General features: G+C 53.5%; 2 protein-coding genes and 1 long non-coding RNA gene across 3 annotated transcripts; 1 reads left to right on the top strand and 2 right to left on the bottom strand.

Annotated features, from left to right (window-relative positions):
- The first annotated feature begins 50 nt into the window (after window positions 1-50).
- Window positions 51-2,932, top strand: LOC146426344 (potassium voltage-gated channel subfamily V member 2-like). The gene is made up of 2 exons (XM_085040714.1): window positions 51-1,301; window positions 2,666-2,932. The coding sequence occupies exons 1-2, from the start codon at window positions 51-53 to the stop codon at window positions 2,930-2,932; spliced, it is 1,518 nt and encodes a 505-aa protein (XP_084896840.1).
- Window positions 2,933-5,539: 2,607 nt separating this feature from the next.
- Window positions 5,540-8,307, bottom strand: LOC146426343 (bone morphogenetic protein 2-like). The gene is made up of 5 exons (XM_085040886.1): window positions 7,986-8,307; window positions 7,740-7,876; window positions 7,227-7,349; window positions 6,607-6,805; window positions 5,540-6,257 (listed from the first exon to the last, which is right to left on the bottom strand). The coding sequence occupies exons 1-5, from the start codon at window positions 8,245-8,247 to the stop codon at window positions 5,851-5,853; spliced, it is 1,128 nt and encodes a 375-aa protein (XP_084897012.1). The 5' UTR covers window positions 8,248-8,307; the 3' UTR covers window positions 5,540-5,850.
- Window positions 8,308-9,293: 986 nt separating this feature from the next.
- On the bottom strand, window positions 9,294-15,771 carry LOC146426342 (uncharacterized). Its single transcript, XR_014846306.1, has 4 exons — window positions 13,889-15,771; window positions 11,703-11,884; window positions 11,114-11,172; window positions 9,294-9,925 (listed from the first exon to the last, which is right to left on the bottom strand). It is a non-coding gene; the product is annotated as an uncharacterized LOC146426342 (long non-coding RNA).
- Window positions 15,772-22,010: the final 6,239 nt, after the last annotated feature.

Below are 22,010 nucleotides of genomic sequence, written 5' to 3'. Positions count from 1 at the left end.
GCTGTCCCACAGCCCGTAACAGGAGTCACCGCTTCAGAAGGCCAGTCACCATGAGGCAGCAGTGGACTAGGCGTGCGAGTCTCTCGGCCAGCCTGAAGATAGGGGATCACTGGGGCCGCTGCCGAACCCCAGAGGAAGAGGAATCCCACATCCCATTTGCCCAGGACAGCCTGGTAAGGCAATGGAGCTCCATGCAGAATGTGGCAGATGGAAACCAGGAGAAGAGCCAGACTCCCATTCAAAGGAACAAGTACCTGCTCAACATTAATGTGGGTGGCAAATTGTTCCAGATAGCTTGCAAGGTACTGGCCCAGTATCCCATCACGCGGCTTGGGAAGCTGGCCCTCTATACAGACCCTGTGAAGAAGCTGCAGCTCTGTGATGACTACTTGGTGCAGAAGAATGAGTACTTCTTTGATAGAGATCCTTCAATTTTCCACTACATCTTCCACTTCTACCGCAGTGGGGTCCTGTGGGTGATGGATGAGATGTGCCCCAGTAACTTTGTGGAGGAAATTGAGTACTGGGGAATCCATCTGAAATACTCCCAACGCTGCTGCCGAATCCTGTTTGAGGAAAAGCAAGATGAACTCAGTGAGTACCTGAAAATAGAGAAGGAGCTGGAGGCAGAACTGGAGCCCTTGGAGTCAGGGGAGCAGTTTGATGGCAAATTTCTCGGTCAGTTTCGGAAGATGGTCTGGAACCTCATTGAGAACCCATACTCTTCTGTCCCAGCCAAGATCATTGCTGTTATGTCAAGCTTCTTTGTGCTTATCTCCATTGTGGGCATGACACTGAGCACAGTGGAGGAGATGAAAAACAAGACAGGGAAGATGTGGATGGAGCAGATGGAGATGATCTGTGCCATCTTCTTCACCTCTGAATACCTCATGCGGCTCATATCCTCCTCCAGCTTCAAGAACTTTCTGCGGGCAGCATTTAATGCAATAGACCTGGTGGCCATCCTGCCCTTCTACATCCAGATCCTCTTTGAAAATCTGGATGAAGGAGACATGCATTACCATGAGGAGCTGCACAAGGTGGAGAACGTGAGCAAGCTGGGCAAAGTCCTCAAGCTCATCAAGCTCATGAGAATTTTCCGCATCCTCAAGCTGGCACGTCACTCCACCGGCCTCCGCGCCTTCAGTTTCACCATGCGCCAGTGCTACCAGCAGGTTTGCTGCCTCCTCCTCTTCATTGCCATGGGGGTCTTCACCTTCTCCGCTCTGATACACTCAGTGGAACACGATGTCCCTGGCACCGATTTCACCAGTATCCCCTGTGCGTGGTGGTGGGCAGCGGTAAGGTGTGACCAGCTTCTTCCAGAAGGCTGGGGGAGGATCCATGGGTAGGGGCTGCCCTGGTGCTCGGGGAATTCACCAGTGCTGCTGGCCAGGAGGCAGGAAGGGCCCAGCCTTCCCACCGGCTCAGTAACTGGGAAACCCAGAGCCCTGCATTTTCTGAGAAAAGAAATCAGAGGTTTGGACTAAGCTCAGAGGCTCAGAAGGTGGTGCTGGGGTGGAATGGTGGGACAGAAGTGGTGGCCTGGGAACCTCCAGGCTGGAGTTGAACAAGGGGGATGTGACTCAGCCCAGGCTTTGTCTGTCATGGGACCCTGGTGTTGGGTGGATGCAGCCTCTGGGCATGGGGACAGCCACCCTGGACAGCCTGAGGCCTGAGCAGCATTGCAGCTGTGCTGAGCTAAAGATGCACAAGAGTTTGTGGGTCTGAGATGGGGAACCCAGAGCTGCATGTGAGACCCATGGTCACACTGTGCCTCAGCCCATGTCCTGAGAGAAGACACAGACTGAGGTGTGCTGCTCGTTTGCTGCCGTGCTTGTGCCAGGAGCCAGCTGCTGAGCACTATAATAAACCTGGGATTACCTCCGAGATGGGGAGGTAAAGCACTTGAGAGACAGGGGTTATGAGGGCATTTTGATTTAGAGATAAAATGATCCCAGACATCACTTCTCCTGTTATAGTCCCCCTTGGCCACCAAAGGCTATCTGCTTCAAATTTATCCCTCCTTGAGGAAGGGCAAAATCACTTCTGCAACATCATCAGGTTCAAGCATTTCAACATCCCATGCTGAGCCTGTTCTTGGGAGCACAGCTCCCTGCTGAGCCCAAACCTCTCTGCCTCAGCTCTCACCCTGTCCCATAGCCCTGCTCCCCAGTCACTAAACGTGGTTCATTCCCAAGCAATGCCTCTGTTTCCCTTGGAAGGAGGCTCCAGGAAGCTTTGTTCCTCTGGGACCAAACAGCTCACAGCCAGGAAGCTCTGGAGCCACAGCTCTGAAGGGGGAAGGAAGCTCTAGCAGACTGCTGGGGAAGGCTCAGCTCGGGGGTGTCCACCTGCCTTTGAAGAGACACACACAAAGCAGGGAGGGAGCAGGGTCTGCCCTCTGATCTCTGCTTCTGAGGCTCAACCAGCCCTTTCCCTGGGCTCTCCAGGGCTGCTGGACACAGCTTGGACAGTGGAGCCCTAAACGTGCAGGCTCGTAAGAGGGGATAGTTTAGCTGGCTGCCGTCCTGGTCTGGCACTGGTCACAGGGGACAAGTGGTTCCACACAGTGGGGGGAGGGAGGGAGTGAGTTCCAGCACCAGCCGGCAGGGTCTGTTGGGCTGGCTCCCGTGGGATTTTATCCTTTCCTGTCCTTGCACAGGTCAGCCTATCCACTGTGGGCTATGGAGACACTGTGCCTGACACCATACTTGGCAGAATGGTGGCATTTGTCTGCATCTCCTTTGGCATCATCCTCAACGGCATGCCCATCTCCATCCTCTACAACAAGTTTTCTGACTACTATGCCAAGCTGAAGGCCCATGAGATGAGCCAGTCACATCAGCTTTCCAGGAGGATGCGCTTGAAGCAGCGAGTCCTGCGGAAGTTCTCGGAGTGCTGGAGAGCTGACCCCCACTATTACCACTGACCACAGGCTCCCCTCCCCCCAGACATCCCCTGCCCTCTGTCCTGGCCATCCCCCCTGCAGGTCCTGTCCCCTAGGGAGGCTCCAAGCCATGGGCAGAGTCACAACAGTGCCAGGGCTCTGCTGTTGCACAGGGGCTGCCGTCAGCTGGGACCTCCCTCACTGCTACATGCTGGACACTGTTGTCCCACAGAGTGGTCAGTCAGAACTGGCTCAGGAGCTGTATGGCCAAGGCGGGGTGTTTGTTTACCATGGGCTGAGACAAGGGGCACCCCAACATCACGGGGAATGAGCAGTGGGGCTGAACTGTCACCTGTTTGAGGCTGGTAGCCCTGTGTGACACCCATGCAGGTGCTGCTCTGCTCCCCACTGAGTGGAACATGCTCAGGCTCCCCTGGCCCAGAGCCCCATGACTCCCTCCCAGCCAAGCAGCCCAGGCCTAGTCCAGCACAGGGATTTGGGTGAAGGCTCAGAGGAAAGGCTGCAGCCATGCATCCTTCCGACCAAATCTGCTCTTCTTCCCGCTGCTCTGGAGCGTGGGACAGAGTTCTGACTCCAGATGCAGCCGTGATGGGACCCACAGGCACAATAGGTATGCAGAGCTTGTAGCCAGAGCATCCCCAGGAAGAGGCATTTAATCAACCAGGCCCAAACCCTTCATTGTCATGGATTCTTGTCCACCACTGTTAGTGATTCAGTAAAATGCTCATCATTTGGGCTGAGGAGGGGACATCTCCCCAGGGCTCACAAGTCCATCAATGCAAGGAGGGGGCTCTCAGGGATGCAGATGAGTCTGTCCATGAATTAGTTTTGGAATGAGGTGCCCGAGCCTAGGTGTGCTGGAACTGGAGCTGGGACATGCGTATGATCAGGACACACCAGTTGGCTCTGCCCTGTGTTTACATCATGGGAGGCAGTGGGGAACATGTCCTGGAGGCACAGGAGAAGGATTTGCCCTCCGGTGTGGGACCATGTCCAGTCAATGGGCCTCCTGAAGGGATTCACGCTTCCCTTGGGTGGGATGGAGAGAGGGACCTCAGGCTGCAGGGAGGATTGGCATGGGGAAGGGCCAACAGCTGTTGGTGCTGCTTCTAGGGGAGCAGAGGGAAGAAACTGGTGCCAGCCAGGCCAGGGTAGGATTACCTCATTTGTGAGCTGGGCTTGGAGATGCAGAGGTGCTGGGGGACTCCTGGTATCAGTCTGGGCCTGTGGCTAAATTGCTGCTGTTGGAAACTTGGAAAGACTTGGAGGGGCCGAGCACTCTGACAGGGACAGCCACGCTCCCACTGAGAGCTGGACTGAAGGGGACAAGGGGGCTGGGCCATCAGGTGTGAGAGGTCCCCTGCCCTGACCGCCTATACCTACACCTGCTCCCCAGCACCCACACTGACACTTTCCCTCTCTACACCTCCCCAGCACTGACCTGACCCCACTGCGTTGGGCAGCTCTGGTTTCCACCCCAATTCTCTTCTGTGAGGAACCTTCTCTCTGGGCACAGCAGTTTTCTCTGACCATCTTCCCCCAGAGTTGTCCTGCCCCACTGTCCTGGTTTGAGCTCCGATAGAGTTAATTTTCTTCCTAGTGGCTGGTACAATGTTGTATTTGGGATTCAGGATGAGAAAAGTGTTGATCACACACTGATGTTTTGGTTGTGGCTCAATTGTGCTCACCCCAAGTCAAGAACTTATCTGTGTCTCATGCTCTGCCAGTGAGGAGCTACACAAGAAGCTGAGGGGGAGCATGGCCAGGACAGCTGACCTGAACTGGCCAAAGGGATGAACTGGCCCATGCCATAGGATGTCCTGCCCACTGTGTCAACTGGGGGAGCTGCCTGGGAGGAGACCATCACTGCTGGGAGACAGGCTGGCACAGCTCAGTGGGTGCTGAGCAACTGGGTATTGGGCATAATTTGTCTGGCTTGGGGTTTATGACTCTCTCCTTTTGGTGTCTCCCTTTTTATTACAAATATTAATTAAATATTATAATATTTTATTTCCATTGTTGAACTTTTCTTATCTCAAAAGGTTTTACCTTTTCTTCTGATTCTCCTCCCCATCCCACCAGGGTGGAGGGGGAGGCTAGTGTCTGCATGGTGCTCAGTTGCCATCTGGGGTTAAACCTCGACAGCCACCACCCACCTACCCCATCAACATCAGCTCCAGACACCTCTACACACACACCCTTCCCACCCCAGACCCTGTCACCACATTCCTCCAAGCACCCCCACTGCCTGCTCATCTCCCTGCACCCCCTGTTTGCAGGCTGATGGATCCTGAGATCATTCAGCTTCCAAGGAATGGGGCACAACTACCTCCTCCCCTCACCCCTGGAGACTGCACTGCAGCTGGACCTTCATCCCTCCATGTGCACCCCCTCCCTGCGCCTGCAGGATATCTGCTTGCTCCATTCCTGGCAGCAGTTCAGAGTCCACAGGTTTGGAGAATGGCACTTTTAATAGTTGCTCTGAATTAATTTTACAAATCACAGCAATGCAGGAATGTACAGACATTTACAGGACACTGTACAGGCGGTTTCTGTCATATATTAGTCATATATACATATGTCCTATACATATATATATGTCGTATACATATGTCATATATACATATAGTACAGCCTGCAGGAGCCTCTGCACAGGCAGGGACACCCACACCCCCGCACAGGGCACCCCCAAATGGAGCCCTGTGGCTGCTGGGTCACACAGGCTCGTTCGGGTTGATTTAATCAGAGCTTGGCCCTGAGCCTTCCCGGGCAGGCACTGCTGGGGGTGACACACCCAGGGCAGAGCCAGCACCCCCTTGCTTTGCTCATCCCAGTCTCTTTTAGAGAGTTTGTGGGACAGAGACCCCACACTGATTCTCTGCAGGGAGCAGGTGCAGCCTCCACTGTGGCGGTGTTTCCAGCCCCTTGCTCCTCTTGCCTCAGTGGCAGCCACAGCTCCCGGCCACCATGTCATCGTACTGCTTGAGGACCACGTTCTCGTCATCATCGAAGTAGAGGAGGTTGATAGAGTAGAGCTTGTCAGGCACACAGCAGGGGCTGCTGACGCCCTCGCTCAGCTTCAGGGCATTGATGATGGACTGCACTGTGGCATGGTTTGTTGGCCTCATGTTCTTGCCCAGCGGGAAGGGGCAGGAGCCTTTGCAGTGGAAGGCATTGTATCCCCGTGGTGAGATGATCCAGCCAGACCAGCCAATCTCCTCAAAGTCCACAGACAAGGGATGCCTCTGGCAGGGCTGGAGCCGGTCCAGCGAGCGTGTGCTGCGCGACCTGCCCAGCTTGGGCACCGGCATCTTGGAAGGGAGATCAGACGCCTGAGGCTTTAAATCTATCAGAAAGGAGCATCCAATGCCATTAGCCACTGTGTGAGCCTGAGAGGAGGGAGAAAGTACTGCAGCCCCCCTGGCCACCCCTCCCCACAAGTTTTGTCTGCACAGCCTATCACCAGCCCAGGTAGAGCAAGCAGGAGGCGACAACCTCAGTCTCATGGCCACACTCAAATCCAGCTTTACATCTGCAAGCAGGCAACAACCCTGAGCAGACTACACCAGAAATGAGAGAGCCTCTCCCTCCGGCCATGGAAGGAGCTTTAGATTTGAGGAGTCCACGTGTGGGGAGCACCCCCTGGGAAAGGGATGGTGTCACCAAGACAGCTATGCCAGGCATGTGGGACCCACCTGGGAAGCCAGCCATGGGCAGTGACGCTCCCCGGCGCCCGTCATCCGTGAACAGGACCAACATGGGCTTCTTGCTCTCGTGGTGGCCCTGTCCAGATGCAAACTCCAGTGGTGGGGGGTCAAGTGGGCTTCCCCCCGGGCCCTGGACTGTCACCAGCAAACCTTGGTTGCTGCTTTCATCTTCAGTCCAGTCACGAACCTGGGGAACCAAACCCGTGTCACCATGGACCAGGACAGGCACCGCGCTGGTGTCCCCACAGGAAGGTGCCAGGCCAGCAGGACAGTGCAAACCAGGATCCCTTGAGGCCACACTCTGTGTGCCACGGGAAGGGGTTGCTTTGGGGCTGCAGCACAGGGGACACGGTGGCAGGAACCTGCACCGGCCCTCCCTGCAGAGCAGTGAGACAAGTTTGGGGAAGGATGAAGCAGCCCCTGGGGCTCTTGGCAGAACGTTTTCCTCCCCCTCCCAGAGGATGTATTCCCCCCATGTCACTGCAGAGACTGCACTGGAGACAGCAGCGCTGAAATGCTGCTGGCGGTGAATTGGGTAAAAAAACCTCCTGCGTGTGAACCCCCAGGATTCCCTCTGTGCTGCCCACAATACGGGAAAAGCAACTCACAGCCGGCGTGATGGCAAAGACTTCCCAGCCCGAGGTCTGCAGTGAGACAAGCCGGGCTGCCAGCAGCTTCTTCCCTCCAGAGGTGTCCAGCTTGTCTTTCTCCAGCACCTGGTAGACACTGACCTGGGGAAGGCAAAAGGTGGTCACCCCTGGCATATCCTGCCTGAGGGCTTAACCCTGGACACAGGCGTGGGGGGAGATGGGGATTTGTCAGCATGGATCTGTAACAACCTTGGTGTGCCTTTGCTGATGTTCGCACAAACCAGAAGGATATTTAAGAACCTGCCACAGTTAAATCATCATGATTCCCTGTGAAACATTTGTTCATGTAGTCCCCAAACCAGGCCATGTTCCCACTGCAGGAAAGTGACCACAATGTGCTAGTGGCATCCCTGAGCACAGGCTGGGGGACAGCCATCGCCATCCCCATCGCCATCGCCATCGCCATCGCCATCGCCATCGCCATCGCCATCCCCATCCCCATCCCCATCCCCATCCCATCCCCCTCCTCACCTGACAGAAGTGGTGCCTTTTGGGCCCATCTGTGACCCTTGGCCAGAGGCGGAAAAGGTGCAGTTCTGCTGTCAGAATCTTCTCGTTCTTGGCCACGCTGGAGAGGACAAACAGGAACTGCATCTCCTTGCTCTGAGCTGGAGGGAAGGACGGGTTGAGAAGAGCAAAACCAGGGGCAGCACCTCCACCGGCCATGCTCACCCTCTCATACAGCCCCATCCCAGCACCGCAGGGACCCCGCCTTACTTTTATCCAGGAAGCTGCGAACAGTGTTGCCCTCCAGGATGTCAGGGTTCTTGGTGACACCATCCGCGTTGGCAACAGTGTTGAATAGATCCACCATGTACTGGGGAGGCTGCTTGAAGTGAGCCGGGGGGGCTGGAGGGTCTTCCATGCCAAAGACTTCCAGGAGTTTCTTCAGCGCCTCAGCCCTCCGGCTTGCCACGCTGGCCGGGCTCGGGCATGCGGGCTTGGCCAAGGCCAGCAGCAACAAGACAGTCCCCAGCATGGCTCTGTGCTCCCTGTCCCAGCTCAACTCCCTCGGCCTCCCCGGTGCTGCATTTATAACTCACTAGAAAGCTGGATTGGAGCGAAATATGCACAGGAGCAATCAGGAGGGTAAAGAGAGCTAATTGCCATGCTAACAAGGTGAGAAGCCGGGCTCCCGGGCCCCCTGCACCAATTAGCTCCAGTACACAAGCGGGAGGGAGGATGGCTCACCAGCGCTCCCGGGGCTGGCAGGGGACACGGGGGTCTGGAAGACCTTGCCAGGGTCTTCGCTGGCCTGCATTTGCTCTCTATAGGAGACTAACTGGATTTTAATGATGGCACTAATGGGACAAATCGGAGGACCTTTGTGTGGAGGAATGCAGCCCATCAAAATGAGCATCCCCTTCCCATCCCGGTCCTGCTGCAGCAGCTTGTGCTGCCCCTGCCGCAGCCACTGCTGAGAGTGAGAAGCGTGGTGGGGGTTCAGTGTCACACAGGTGTCCCCATGTCCCTGTCAGGTGTGCAGGGTGAGGTGCCCGGGGTTCCCTCTCTCAGGGGGGCAGCCCAGGCTGTGTGTCCCCCCGGGGAGCCGAGGCCACGGGGCAGAGCAGGATCCAGCAGAGGACTCGGCGGTGCTACGGCCCCAGGCTGTGGGGTTACCGCAACAGCAGCTAATCCAGTTGGTGTTTTTGGTTTTGGTTTTGTTAAAAAAAAAAAACAAAAAAAACCTGGCTTCCTGGGAATTAGAAGGCATTTGCTGCTAATTCCTGAATGTTTGAACTTAATGGAATATCCGGGTGGTGGCATAAAGCCAATTCTACCCCAGTCACAGAGAAAACAGGCTGGTGCAGGTGGACATGACACACGGTACAGCTGCCATGGGACTGAACGGAAAAAATTTGCATTCATTAACATTAACATTAACATTAACATTAACATTAACATTAACATTAACTCAGCAACTGGCTGAAGCCCTGTCAGGACCACCTGATGGGAGACAAGGTGAAGACTAATGTCCAGTTGTGCCAACAGTTTATTCCAACCCAAAGGGCTGTTAATTATGCAGAACAGGCACGGAGGCACCGACAGGCTACAGTTAAGAGAGAGAGGAAACTATCCATATCCCCGGGATCCTTTCCCTTCTCCTCCCAGCTCACCAGCAGCATGTCCCACAGGATATCTGGGGGTGCCTGCAGCAGACACAGCTCTGCCCCAACATGCCCAGCTCCTGGTTCCCCCGCTTGACTCTGGCTCCCTAGTTTGTAACCGGGAGCAGCCAACCCGTGCACCCCCCAGCCCGTGCCAGACGGCTGCATCCTCCCGGGATGCTGGATGCAGAGGGGCCGTGGAGCTGCACAGTGGAGGCCCAAGGAGCTGCAAATTGCCCATGATGTTTATTTGACAAGCTGCAAAACATTTTGTAGTGGGTTCATTTATACCCGCTGGTTAAAGTAGCTTTTATTCAAAAAATAGCCTTCTCTCATTTACATATCCTACAGACAGTCTGGCGGGGCCTCCAGGAGCCCCACCCGCAGCTCGAGCCCCGCTATCCCTGGCACATGCACTCCCGGATGGTAGCGACGGTGCGGATGCAGTCCTGGCGGCTCTGGAACCTGTGCACATCGTAGCCGTGAGGGGCACAGCGGATCGGGGCAGCTTCTGCCCAAACCAGGCATCTCTCTCCGTCTTCTGACTCCCTGCAGTTAGAGAAAAAACCAGTACATCCCTAGTAAACCTCCAGCGCAGGCAGAGAAAAACCAGTATATGCCCAGTACATCCCCAGTACACCACTGGCTCCCACACCGTGGGCCTTCCATTCACGCTTGGGTAAAGGGCAGATGCTCTGGAGCAGGGTGGGGTAGAAGGGAGGCAGCAATCTTCCTGCAGCATCTATTCCTTACTCCTGGTGTAAGCTATTAACTGTCACCTCCCTCTGTCTGAGCAGAGCAGGCTCTTTCTTCCTGCATTATTTGATTTACTTCCCTTTGCATTCAAAGAATCCCCAAATGGTTTGGGTTGGAAGTGACCTTACAGTTCATCTCATCCCAACCCCTGCCACGGGCAGGGACAGCTTTCACTATCCCCGGTTGCTCCAATCCCCATCCATCCTGGCCTTGGACACTTCCAGAGATCCAGGGGCAGCCACAGATGCTCTGGGCAACCTGTGCCAGGGCCTCATCACCTTCACAGGGAACAATTTCTTCCCAATATCCCGTCTATCTCTGCCCACTGGCAGTGAAAAGCCATTCCCCCTTGTCCTGTCCCTCTAGCCCTTGTCCCAAGTCCCCCTCCAGCCCTTGTCCCAAGTCCCTCTCCAGCTCTCCAGGAGCCCCTTTAGGCTCTAGAAGGGGCTCTAGGGTCTTCCTGGAGCCTTCTCTTTTCCAGGTGAACACCCCCAACTCTCCCAGCATGGCTCAATGGCAGTGGGGCTCCAGCCCTTGGAGCATCTCCGTGCCTTCTTCTGGACTTGCCCGATGTCCTTCCTGTGCTTGGGACCCATATTTTTATGTCTACAATCAACACACAGTCCTGCCCCTTCAGCCTGAAACAACTGCCTGGACCCACCCTGCCCCAGCAACTCCCCACCCTTCCTGCCAGCAGATGAGGGACAGGAGTGGCACATCCCAGGCTGAAGAAGCCACTGTCAGGATCTGCTGTCCTGGAACACCACGGGCTCTGTAACCGCCTGCCCAATTCGGCCCCAGCGCAGCATGCCCTGCTCTCCCCCCCCCAGCACAGCATAGCTACCCAAACCCTGCTCCCGTGTCCTCCCCACCCCTGGGGACCACAGATACATTAGGTGAGAGGACCAGGGGCAGCTCCCACCTGTCCCGGGTGCAGATGTGCGGGAGGGAGAGCGGATGGACCCTGGCAGCTGTGCTTACCTAAGCAAGCAGGCATCCCCCGAGGAGCAGCTGCCCAAGCACCTTCCCACATCGATTTCCTGCAAAGATTTGCAAAACAAAGGCACGAAAATCCCCTTCGGCACCTCAGCAGGGACACCCCAGGACCCTCCATCCTCCCTCCAGCCTCAGGCTCCGCATCCATTCCCAAAGAAGGGTAGCAGCAAGGCACAGCTGGTGAAAAGTATTTTGGGGGCACAGCAGTGTTTTTTGAGTCAGAGTTCCCTGTGCACAAAGGCATGCTCAAGTAGATAGTAGTTCTCCATTGAACTGAAGACATACTTAACTAAATATTTTTTAAAATAAATATCATTGTTCCTCAATTACTTTTTTAAAGAAATCCTCACTCCAGCGAAAAAGTAATTTGTTCCTTTATGGCCCTAATGTATGAAAAAATTAGTGGCAGCAGAATACATTTTATAGCACAAGGCAATACAAATGTGAGATTTTTACCACTCTTGTTTGATGTCAGCATGAAGCTGCCAATGTCAGAGCATCTACCCAGCAGTTTAAAACCCCCATGTGGCCCAGCTGAGCCTACCAGAGAGGAGCCAATCCCCTGGAAACCTACCTTGAGCCGTTCCTCCCTGTGTTCTGCAGAGCTCTGCACAATTTCATAATAAGATTCCACCTAGGAGACACGATAGTATTTTTCCTTCATTTTGCAGTTTTCCAGTGTCTGAACCACCTCCCCACCACGTGGGTTTTTGACCAGAGCAGTGCTGAACTTTGTGGGCCCACAGAAAAGTCCATCTGCAAGGAAACAAGAAGGAAAATTAACCTGGAGCTGCACCCGAGGCCCCTGCGGCAGCAGCACAGACCATCCAGCTTTGACATCCAGCACTCTCTGAAAAACGCTGTTCTCCGTGTCAGAGTCCCAGCTGGGAGTTTGGGGTTCATTCCTTCACTAGCTCAGGGCGTCAGTGGTAGGTCGTGTTCTTCTATCCCAGTTTCCAACCACAAGGAAAGGGAGGTTATTGTGGGTGCAAATTGTGAATGCTATCCCTGACCCTGAGAAAGCCCCAGCTCTGGGGAGCAAGCACAAGCTGCTCCATGTTATCTCTGAGAAAAACTGTATTTGGACACAAAATGTTGATGGCAGTGCTTTTTCCACACTCTCGCACCAGGGAATGGGGAAACATGATTAAGCATTTACACATTCAGCATTTCCCTCTGGATTGGCCAGGGATTGTGCCCTGAACGGGCTTCTCAGATGCTAGAGCCAGTGTTACAGGCTCTCCTGGAGACACATTCCCCAGGAACTTCCACAGGATTTGCTCTGGGCTGGGCTCTCCACAGAAGCACCAGTTATGGCATCTGCTGCCATGGGTAGGGGGAAAGGGGATGGGATGGGATGGGATGGGATGGGATGGGAAGGGAAAGGGGAAGGGGAAGGGGAAGGGGAAGGGGAAGGGAAGGGGAAGGGGAAGGGGAAGGGGAAGGGGAAGGGGAAGGGGAAGGCCCCAGTTCTGGGGGTGTGGGATGAAGGAATGCTGGTACCAGAGGGGTGGAAGGGGCCCCAGCTCTGAAGGTGCAGAACTAAGTCCTGCTTTGCTTTTTCTTTCCCTATTCGAGCTTTAACTTAATGAAAAATTCCCAGGGCACGAAGCAGTTCTGTCTGGATTTGACATTCCCAGTTTGGTTGCAGAGAGCAGTGGGGGGGGGGGGGGGGCTCTGGGTGTGCTGCTGTGTCACTGCCATGCCAAGACTTGCCACCGTGGCAGGTCCTGATGGCCCAGGCAAGGGCTCAGCAACTGGAGAGAAGAGACAAGGGTCCTCCAGCTGTAACTACATCCAGTTGGAAGGGCAGAGGCACAGACTGTCCTGCCAGGCTCAGTCTGAGCTGATGTTCTGTGCAGAAAGAAACCATGTTGTTTCTGTGCTAACTCCCCTGACTTTTCTGCCCTCACCAAGTAAATTAGGGTTAAAAATCTCCATTGCATGAGCTAGAGGAGGGGGAGAAGGATGGCTGAGCTGATGGCCAAGTGGGTTTAGGCTCTAACTAGGACCTGGTCCTGCCCTGCCCCAACCCTTGGGTGTGGATCCTTCACTGTTTGTGTTTTGGTCCTGGCTTTGAACGAGTTTTGAGAGTTTCCTGCCTCCTCCCAACTATTTCACCAGCTGGAGGAGATTTCTTTGTTCCAGGATGGAGCTGTTTTCAGGGGAGGGAAAAGTAGTTTCTGAAAGCAAATATCTCTGGGATGCCTTAAGAGTGGGACACAAAATTTCACAAAAGCGGATTTCTGGAAGTCAGTATTTCTGGGTGAGATTTTAACATCATTCTCCAGCCCTGCACCACCTCACCCTGCCCCCATTCCTCTGATGTTTCCAAGTCTACCATGACACTGAAAGTGTCAACCCGACTTTACAGGGGAAGATTCAGAAGGAAAGTGCAGAGACCTGCCCTAGGGCAGAAGCAAAACTGGCGGCGAGTCCACATTTGCCAGCCCTGGGCTATTACCATGACTGAGATTCCCCCTCCCCGCTCCATGAGTCCACACCCCAGCCCCCCACCCCCTCTGGGGCAACAGAATCGTCCAGCACCTTCCACTAACACGTCTGGGAAGTAAATGCTGATTCTCCCAGCTCTGGAAGAAAGTACTTCACGCTGCCTAATTGCCTTTTCCACTTGCAGCTGGATAACCAGCTGGTGCTGCCGCCTGTGCACACCCTCCTGGTGCTGCCCCAGGAGGGGACCCGGCCCCAGGCAGAGCCCTCGGGGGGGTCCACCACCCTCTCCCAGCCCCTCCAACTCACAGAATCATGGAATGAATTCCTAGGCTCCTGTGCTGCTCGCCAGGCTCACTTTAGCACTCCCGTGGTCTCTGTCACTCTCTAGTGGCAGTGGACAGCCCTGCCACTGCAGCTGCCGGGAGGTTTGAACGGGTTGGGTTTTAGAAATGCCAAAAAAATGACATCAGCAAATTCCACGACAATGGAATTTCTCAAACAGTTGTGGTAAATCATTTCAACACGACTTTCCGTTCTGATAAAATATGACCAGTTCATCTCCACTGTCGTGTCTTGGGTGAACTCATGAGACAGCTCACCAGCTCACAATGAATCAGTTCAGCTTTGTCCCAGTGGGAGGTTTTGACCCATCTGGAATGATTTAGTTTGTAGTTTCCATTTCCAAGTGATTTTTGAAACATCAGTGTAGCTCACTGGTAGTATAAGACCATTTCAGACTGGCAGCAAGGAAATTGCATTTTCCAGGGCTCTGTTTCCAGCAGAGCTTTTACCATCAGGTTGGTTTCCTTGCTTTGATTGGGAGGGTTGGAGCAGAGACCCCTGAGGTCCCTCCCAGCCTGGGTTACTCTGATTCCATGCTCTCTGGCTAGAGGACATTTCCCTGTACATGAGGTAGTTGTATTCCCATCGTCCTCCATGCACAGGGGAGAGAATTATCACTGTGCCTGCAGACCTGTGAGGGCCCAGCAACAGGAAATCCAACCCCAAACCACAATCCCAATACCTGCAAAGGCAGAGGGTCTGCTCAGCAGACTGGGTGCCCTGAGCTTGGGCACTGGTGCTGGTCACACAAGAGTGCTTGTTCCCATATTCCCACAAGGAGGGAGGGAGGGAGAGATCAAGGGAGGGAGAGGAGCTCTCCCTCGGTCATACCTGCACTGTGGGTTGGGTCAGAGCACTTCCCCACGTCGATCGTGACCTCCCAAGGAGAGTCTGGAAAGAAGGTTTTCAGGGCAGGGAGCCTGAGACATTCTTCGGGGCAGGTGCAGCAGTGGCAGCCCTCGACCGTCTCCACCTCCTGAAGGCCTTCGAGGAGCAGAAGCTGCTCCAGGTGCAGCCAGGCCGGCTCACAGCAGCACCCCGTGGGGCAGGAACATGGGGCTCTCACTTGCAGTGGCACAGGGGGAGGGGACACGCCCAAGTGAAAACACAGCGCAGGGAACAACCTCCAGCATCAGCTCCTAACACAAACCTCCCCCGACTTGGAATTGGCTCAGCTTTTACTCCTCTCTTTGTCTCCCCGCCTGCCTAGAGGACGCTGCACCAGCAGTGCCACGGTGCTGACAACAATGGGAAAAGTAACAAGATTTGTCATAGCTACAGGTGATCCCTCACAGGACACACATGTCCAGCACCCACAGAGCTTTTTCTCCACCCCCGTCCACGGTCTGTTATCCCAGTGGAGATGGGACTTTAGGCAATGTCAGCTCTCCTGGAATAAAAGTGCTCCACAACTGAGTCCCCAAATGCACAGGCTCCTCCAAGTCCCTCCTAAGAGTAACACATGGCATATCATGTGGGAATTACATGCTGCCAGTTTTCCTCAGAGGCAAAAACAGGCCTCCAGTCCCCCTGCAAATGGGAGAGCAGCTCTCAGGTACAGAGGTGGTGGTAAGAGCTCCTGGGCTGGGGGTGGCCAGAACCGTGCTCAGATGCTACTGGGGCAGACAGGTGGGCGCTGCCACGGCCCCTTTCTTGGCTGAGATCCAGCCCTTTCTCTGCCCCGAGGTATCCAGCACTGCTGGAGAGTTTCCGTCTGTCTCACCTGCACCAGCCACTCCTTGGGCCAGGGGAGGATGAGATGCTCAGTGATGTGTTTTTTCAGAAGCCCAAGCCAGGTCTTTTAAAACATGTATAAAGCCACAGCTCCAGGCATCAGCACATGACTCTCCCCCTGCCCCAAGCGCTCCTGCAGTGATACAAACACACTGTCCTCACCTTCCTGCTCCTTAGGAAATCAAGCATGAAGGACTGTCTGGAGAACCCTGGGAGGTTGAGGTGGAAGGAGCTGATCCGCTGGGACAGGCAGCTGGAGCGGCACTTCCCAACATCCACGCTGACGGGACTACCAGAGACGTCTGCGAAACACCAGATTCACCAAGGGTTACCACTCATGTTTTGTGTGATTCTGGGGAGGCCTGAGCCCAAACCAGGGCTGAGCACACCAACACAAAGACATGGCCTACCCCTGCGAAAGTCTGCCTGGGAGAGAGATTCCTTCAGTCTGAGGTGAAAATTCCCCAGGGAAAATCTGGCAGTAGCAGTGCAGTCATATCAACTGTGTTTGCAGACCAAACATTTCATATTAGACTGGTCAGTGCCCACAGACTAAAAAAGAATGCAATTAAAATTTCACTAGGAAACCATAGACTTTATTTTCTTTAGTGAGCACATGAGGCATGGGGTGAGAACAGGTGAATGTTCTGATTAGAAAATGGAAAAGGGGATGCTCAGCCATGGCTGAACCACAAACCTTGCACATACTGAGTGAGCCTCAGCCCAGCAGGTCCAGGGCAGAGGGATCCGTCTGTCCTGGAGCCCAGTGAAGCTGCTCAAGCTGGAAACAAACCTGTCGCCCCCGCCAAACCCCAATTTTGCAGCTCTCCACACTTCCTGCATTTGCACATCAGCTCCGCATCAGAGGATGGGAAGGCGGGATCGGGGATGGGAAGGCGGGATCGGGTGTGGGAGCAGGGTAGACACAGGACCACAACATCCAGGTTTGGATTGGTTTGTTCTGCTATATTTTGAGTTTACAAATTATCAGTGTTTATTGGCTAAAGACTTTTTCTTCTGGAAATCCTTTTGAAATCAGCTATTTTCCCCTAATAGAAGTGTCTGTACTCCAAGATTTATTGATGTAAATCCTTATTTCATCAGATAATAGGGAAGAAAACTTGCATGAAAAGTGCCCATAGCATAGTCCAACACCACTGTAATCCATTTGCTTTGACCTGCTGGTCACAGACCCAGTGTGAGCTACAAAAACGTAAATTTTGCATTGACTTAAAAATAGATTTTCAGTGTCCCCAGCACCAGCTGCAGGGGACCAGGAAACATGAAGGGACATTTGAAACTCACACTTGGGGTACAGCTGCTGCTGGCTGCCTGAGGGTCCCCTTGCTCAGGAAAGGAGTTATCAGGAAGCCAGGCAGTAATTTCCAGCTTACCAGCCATTCCAGTGGTGACCCCTGTGGGTGCTCCTCACCCACAGCAAGGTGCAGACAGCTGGTACTTGGCAAAGGACATTGTGCCAGCTAAAGACACTGCCAGCTGAAGACACTGTGCCAGCTCAAGACACTGTGCCAGCTGAAGACACTGTTAACCCCTGCTCTCCCAGCTCTGCTACCATACAAGCTGTGTTTTTTATTTTTAGGCAAATATTTTACATATATCTCTCAATGAACTTTGAGCACTCTTGGGAATCCAAAGAAGTTGCAGCTGACTGGAAGCTGGCAAACACTATCTTGATTTTCAAGAAAAGTAAGGAGGATCTCGAAAACTACAGGCCTGTCAATGTCACTTCAGCGCTTGGTAAAGTTATGGAGGAGATTGTTCTGGGAGGTGTTAAAAAACACCTGGAAGACAACAGTCACTGGTCACAGCCAGCATGGCTTCCTGAGAGGAAAGGCTTGCTTATCAAACCTTTCATGACAAGGTGACCCACCTGCCTGATCCAGGAAAGCCAGTTGATGTAATCTTTTTGGACTTCAGTAAAGATTTCAATACTGTCTCTCCCAGGATCCTTCTGGACAAACTGTCCACCCCACAGCTGGATAAACACATCATGAAATGGGTGAGCAACTGGCTCATGGGCTGGGCACAAAGGGTGACAGTGACAGGTGACATCCAGCTGGCAGTGGTCACCAGTGAGGTTCTGCAGGGCTCCATCCTTGGCCCTGTGGCCTTAAACATCTTCATAAATGTACTGGACTCAGGACTGGCAGGGACACTGAGCACATTCACAGATGATACAAAACTGGGAGAAGCTGTTGACTCTCTGGAAGGCAGGGAGGCCCTGCAGAGAGACCTCGACAAATCAGTGGGCTGGGCAATCACCAACCAGATGAAGTTCAACAAGGGCAAGTGCTGGATCCTGCCCAGGGGTGGGGCAGCCCTGGATGCAGGGACAGACTGGGGAATGAGAGGCTGGAGAGCAGCACTGCCTGAAGGGACCCGGGGGTCCTGATTGGTGGCAAGTTGGATCTGAGTTCCCAGTGTGTTCTGGCAGCACAAAGGGCCACTGTGTCCTGGAGGGGTACCAGGCCCAGCACAGCTGGCTGGACCAGGGAGGGATTGTTCTGCTCTGCTCTGCACCTGGCCCAGCCTCAAGTGCTGGGGGCACTTTGGGCACCACAAGATCAGAAGGATCTAAAGCTGTTGGAGAGCATCCAAAGGAGGGCAAAAATGGTGAAGGGCTTGAGGGGAAGCCATTTGATGAGCGATTGAGGGCACTTGGTCTGTTCAGCCTGCAGGAGACTGCAGCTCCTCTTTTATAACTCATTGCAATTATAACTGCCTTGTGAGGGGAAGAGGCAGGGCAGACACTGATCTCTCCTCTGTGGTGACAGTGACAGGACTCAAGGGAATGGGCTGAAGTTGTGTCAGAGAGACTGAGGCTGGGTATTACAAAAAGGTTCCTCCCCCAGAGGGTGGTCAGGCTCCCCAGGGAATGGTCACAGCACCAACCCCGACAGAGCTCAAGGAGCATTTGGACAATGCTGTGACTCTTGGGGATGGCTCTGTGCAGGGTGGGGAGTTGGACTTGATGGTCTTTGTGGGCCCCTTCCTACTCTGCTGTCTTGGATTGATGATATGATAATCCTTTATCCCCTATCGTTGTCTTATATGCCCAAGAAAGAAAAAAATGTGTAAAAATATGTGGTCCTGTCTCTTTAACTGCACCCAGCCGCAGAGAGAAACGCGGGTTGTTTTGAAAACATTTTCTCCAAGCCTTGCTCCGGGGGAGGATTCGTCGCCCGGCAGAGACTGCGTGCTGGACAGGGGTCAGAGTGAGCTCTGTTCCCGTTTTTTCCATTCTTCTTCTTTTTCCTCGTTTGGACCCCTTCTCTTCGATCTGCTTTGCCACCCGGAGACCCAGGAGGGCCAGAGGACAGCAGAGCTCTCCAGAGAGCTCCACCCGGCCCCGGGTGGGGGGCGAGGAGGAGAGAGACTGCGTCTGAGAAAAGGACTTTTTAATCAGGTTGAATAACTGCCTTCCACCTTGTTTTTTCCCCTTCCCCTGTGCCTTGTAGGGCACTCTGCGTGGTTTTGTTAAATAAATAGTTTTTTCTTCACTTCCATCTAAGAGGTTCAGTTGTGGGTGGGGGAGGGGGTGTCGGGGCCCTTCGCTCTCGGAGGAGAGAGAGTCTTATCATTAACCTTGGACATCTGCACATTCTGTGATTCTGTGATTTCATTTTCATCATCATTTACTCTTCTAAAGTTTTTGCCTCTGGAGCTGACAAGCTGTCACTGCTTGTAACAGCTCTTAATTTGGATATAATTTTATCATTCCTACTGTACACAAGAAGCTTGTATTTGGAAAACACTAAAGATTAAATTTGTACAAGTTCTGCCTTGTGCACTGCAAAATGCTAAGAACTTCAGAGTGTGAAGCTGTTTTGTCCTTACAGCCACTGCAAAGGGGAACTGGGCCCACAGGCTGCTCCTGAAGGCCACAGACCTTTTTTCTGATGAACAAATGGTGCTACTTTCTACTTCCTCTGCTTTCTCTACTTTCTCAGGGCAGCTTGCTGTCCTGCTGATAGCACTTGCAACATCAATACCGGGAAGCAGAAGTCTGCAGTAGTCCTGAACTTATGAAGCAATAAACATGCAGACAGGGAATTCAAACACAGGATCAACCACACTCCAGCTCAGGTCCAGGGAAATGAGATCCTTAATGAAAAAGGGGTCAGGCTACTCATCAGTTCCTGTACTACAAAAGATGTTTACGTGTTGGGTTATCTGGGCAATGGGTCCCCAGCACATTTCTGTCCTTAGTCCCCCAAGGGAAAAGTCACTTGGAAAACCTCAACATAAAAAAACCAGCCAAGGGATGGGCAGGATGTGACTGTGGAAGCATCAAGGATCTTGATTTCTGGACGGTGAAGGGGAACTCAGAGAAGCTGTCCCATCCCTGGAAGTGTTCAAGGCCAGGTTGGACAGGTCTAGTGGATGGTGTCCCTGCCTGTGACAGGGGGTGGAACAAGCTTTAAGATCCCTTCCAATCCAAACTATTCCATGATTCTATTAACTCACCATGCCCAACGTGGAGGAAATGGCACTGTCTCCTGCAGCAACTCCTCTCAGCAAACAGATTCCTTTGCTCCTCCACTCTGCTCCTGGCTCCAGCACCTGCGGTCACAAACCACGGAGCCCAGCATTACCGCAGTTACAACTCCCCACCTCTTCTACCTGAGCTGGGATGAGGCACTGAGTGCCCAGCACAGCTCCAGTCACTCCCTATCCTAAACCAAATGGCTCCAGCATAAGGAAGGAGATTTAGTTATAGATGGATATGACGCATCTGACCCTGGCTGGGTGGGCTGAACACCCTGTTCAGTTATTCCAAGGAAACACGCTGGCACTGTTTATCTGCTCTCTTCTACTTCCACCTTACTGCAGAGCTGGGTAAGAGGACTGCCCTCCCACAGAACAAAGGAGCTCATGGGCACTAAATCCCCCCAGATTCCTGCACAGCAGCTTCCTCTGACACAAACCCCACACTGTTTGCCAAGTGCAGACACTCCTCCGTGCTGTTCACTGTGGAAAGCACACACCAGCCCCTACAGCAGCACTAGATCCAAGTGGAGCCTGCCGCAGCCCCTCACCACACTCCCTCTGCTCTGCCACACCAGAGGCCAAAGCAGTACCAAGGACAAGAAGGAAAAAAGGAACTTACTGGCAAAGATGGGAGCCTGCAAGAGCCCTGCGAGGAAGACCACAGCTCGTGGGTCCTGCATCCTGCACCCAGGGAAGCACAGGGAAGTCTCCAGTACCTCTGACACTTATACCTGCCCTCCCCAGCAGGTGAGAAGGTGAACAGCTCCGAGCCAAATGGGCTCACATATCCTGGCAGATGTCTCCAGATTGTGATCTGAACAAACACCTCAGCAGCCTGGGAAATGAGCAGCTCTCTCATATGATCAGGACTGTGCTCCCAGCATGATCAGGCTCCCAGCAAACTTCAAAGTGTTTCTTGAGAGCCACTGGATTTGCTGCCAGCATGGGGAAACTCCCTTGGGGGTCTTTGTTCTTACCACACTTCCAAACTAATTTAAGTTTGTGGTGACTGGGAGCCACTCTCAAATCTCCTCATTTGAAAGAAACATGCATCCTTCATTCTCTTTCATCCCATTCAATGGTTTTATCTGGGAACAACCCTGTCCTGTCCCTCCCCACACCAAACAAAGTCAGAGCTGGCACTTGGACAATGCTGGCAACATGGCAGGACATGTCACATCAGCAATGTTCCCCACGGCCACACAGTTGTTCTGCTGTTTCCTAGAACACAGTCCTGTTGTTCTAGGAAAGCAGAAAGCACTAGTTAAAGTAGGAAAGCTCTAGTCAGCAGAGTCCTGGAAGCAGCAGAGGCAGTGCTCGTGCGCTATCAGGGACTCTCAGACACGGCTGATGGCAGCAGTGTTCCTGAACACAGGATGGACATGGCTCCTCATCACAGAACTCGGGATCTCTGCACCAGCTCAGCCAGGGGTATGGAGCAGAGAACAGATCCAGTTCCCAGGGAAAACGTTTTTGCCAGATTCAGGAGTGAGAGCACACAAGAGAACAGTGATGGCAGCATGGACACTCCTCTGGCATTCAAAATAAGGTTCAGGGGGTTTGGCTGGGGTTTTTTTGCTACAATTACTTACAAGTGCAACAATCACATACACTTATGGAAGGTACAGAGCCCTCCGAACAAGCCAAGTTCCCCTGGAGCTCATCCCCAGTTCCTGGAGGGCGGCTGGGCTTCTCTGGGATGGATGCCTTGAGGAAACAATTAGCAAAACCAAAATGCTACGAAAAGGCATCCTATCAAAACCACACCATTTATCACCAAGCTACAGGAACTCCATCCCCTCTAGCCCAGCCCAGAGCAGAAATCAGCACAGCTGCTCAA

Source organism: Lichenostomus cassidix, chromosome 28 (assembly GCF_008360975.1).
Source record: "Lichenostomus cassidix isolate B80296 chromosome 28, HeHo_3.0, whole genome shotgun sequence".
NCBI lineage: Eukaryota > Metazoa > Chordata > Aves > Passeriformes > Meliphagidae > Lichenostomus > Lichenostomus cassidix.
Note: the sequence above shows the minus strand (reverse complement) of the source record. Positions and strands in the feature narration are given on the sequence as shown.

Bases quoted from the DNA above. Each gene is read 5' to 3' on its own strand.
- LOC146426344 (XM_085040714.1), top strand. From the start codon at position 51: ATGAGGCAGCAGTGGACTAGGCGTGCGAGTCTCTCGGCCAGCCTGAAG. The intron at 1,302-2,665 runs GTAAGGTGTGAC...GTCCTTGCACAG, and splicing joins GTGCGTGGTGGTGGGCAGCG to GTCAGCCTATCCACTGTGGG.
- LOC146426343 (XM_085040886.1), bottom strand. From the start codon at position 8,247: ATGCTGGGGACTGTCTTGTTGCTGCTGGCCTTGGCCAAGCCCGCATGC. The intron at 7,350-7,739 runs GTGAGGAGGGGG...TGCCTTCCCCAG, and splicing joins AAAGGCACCACTTCTGTCAG to GTCAGTGTCTACCAGGTGCT. The intron at 6,806-7,226 runs GTGAGTTGCTTT...TTGGTTCCCCAG, and splicing joins TCTTTGCCATCACGCCGGCT to GTTCGTGACTGGACTGAAGA.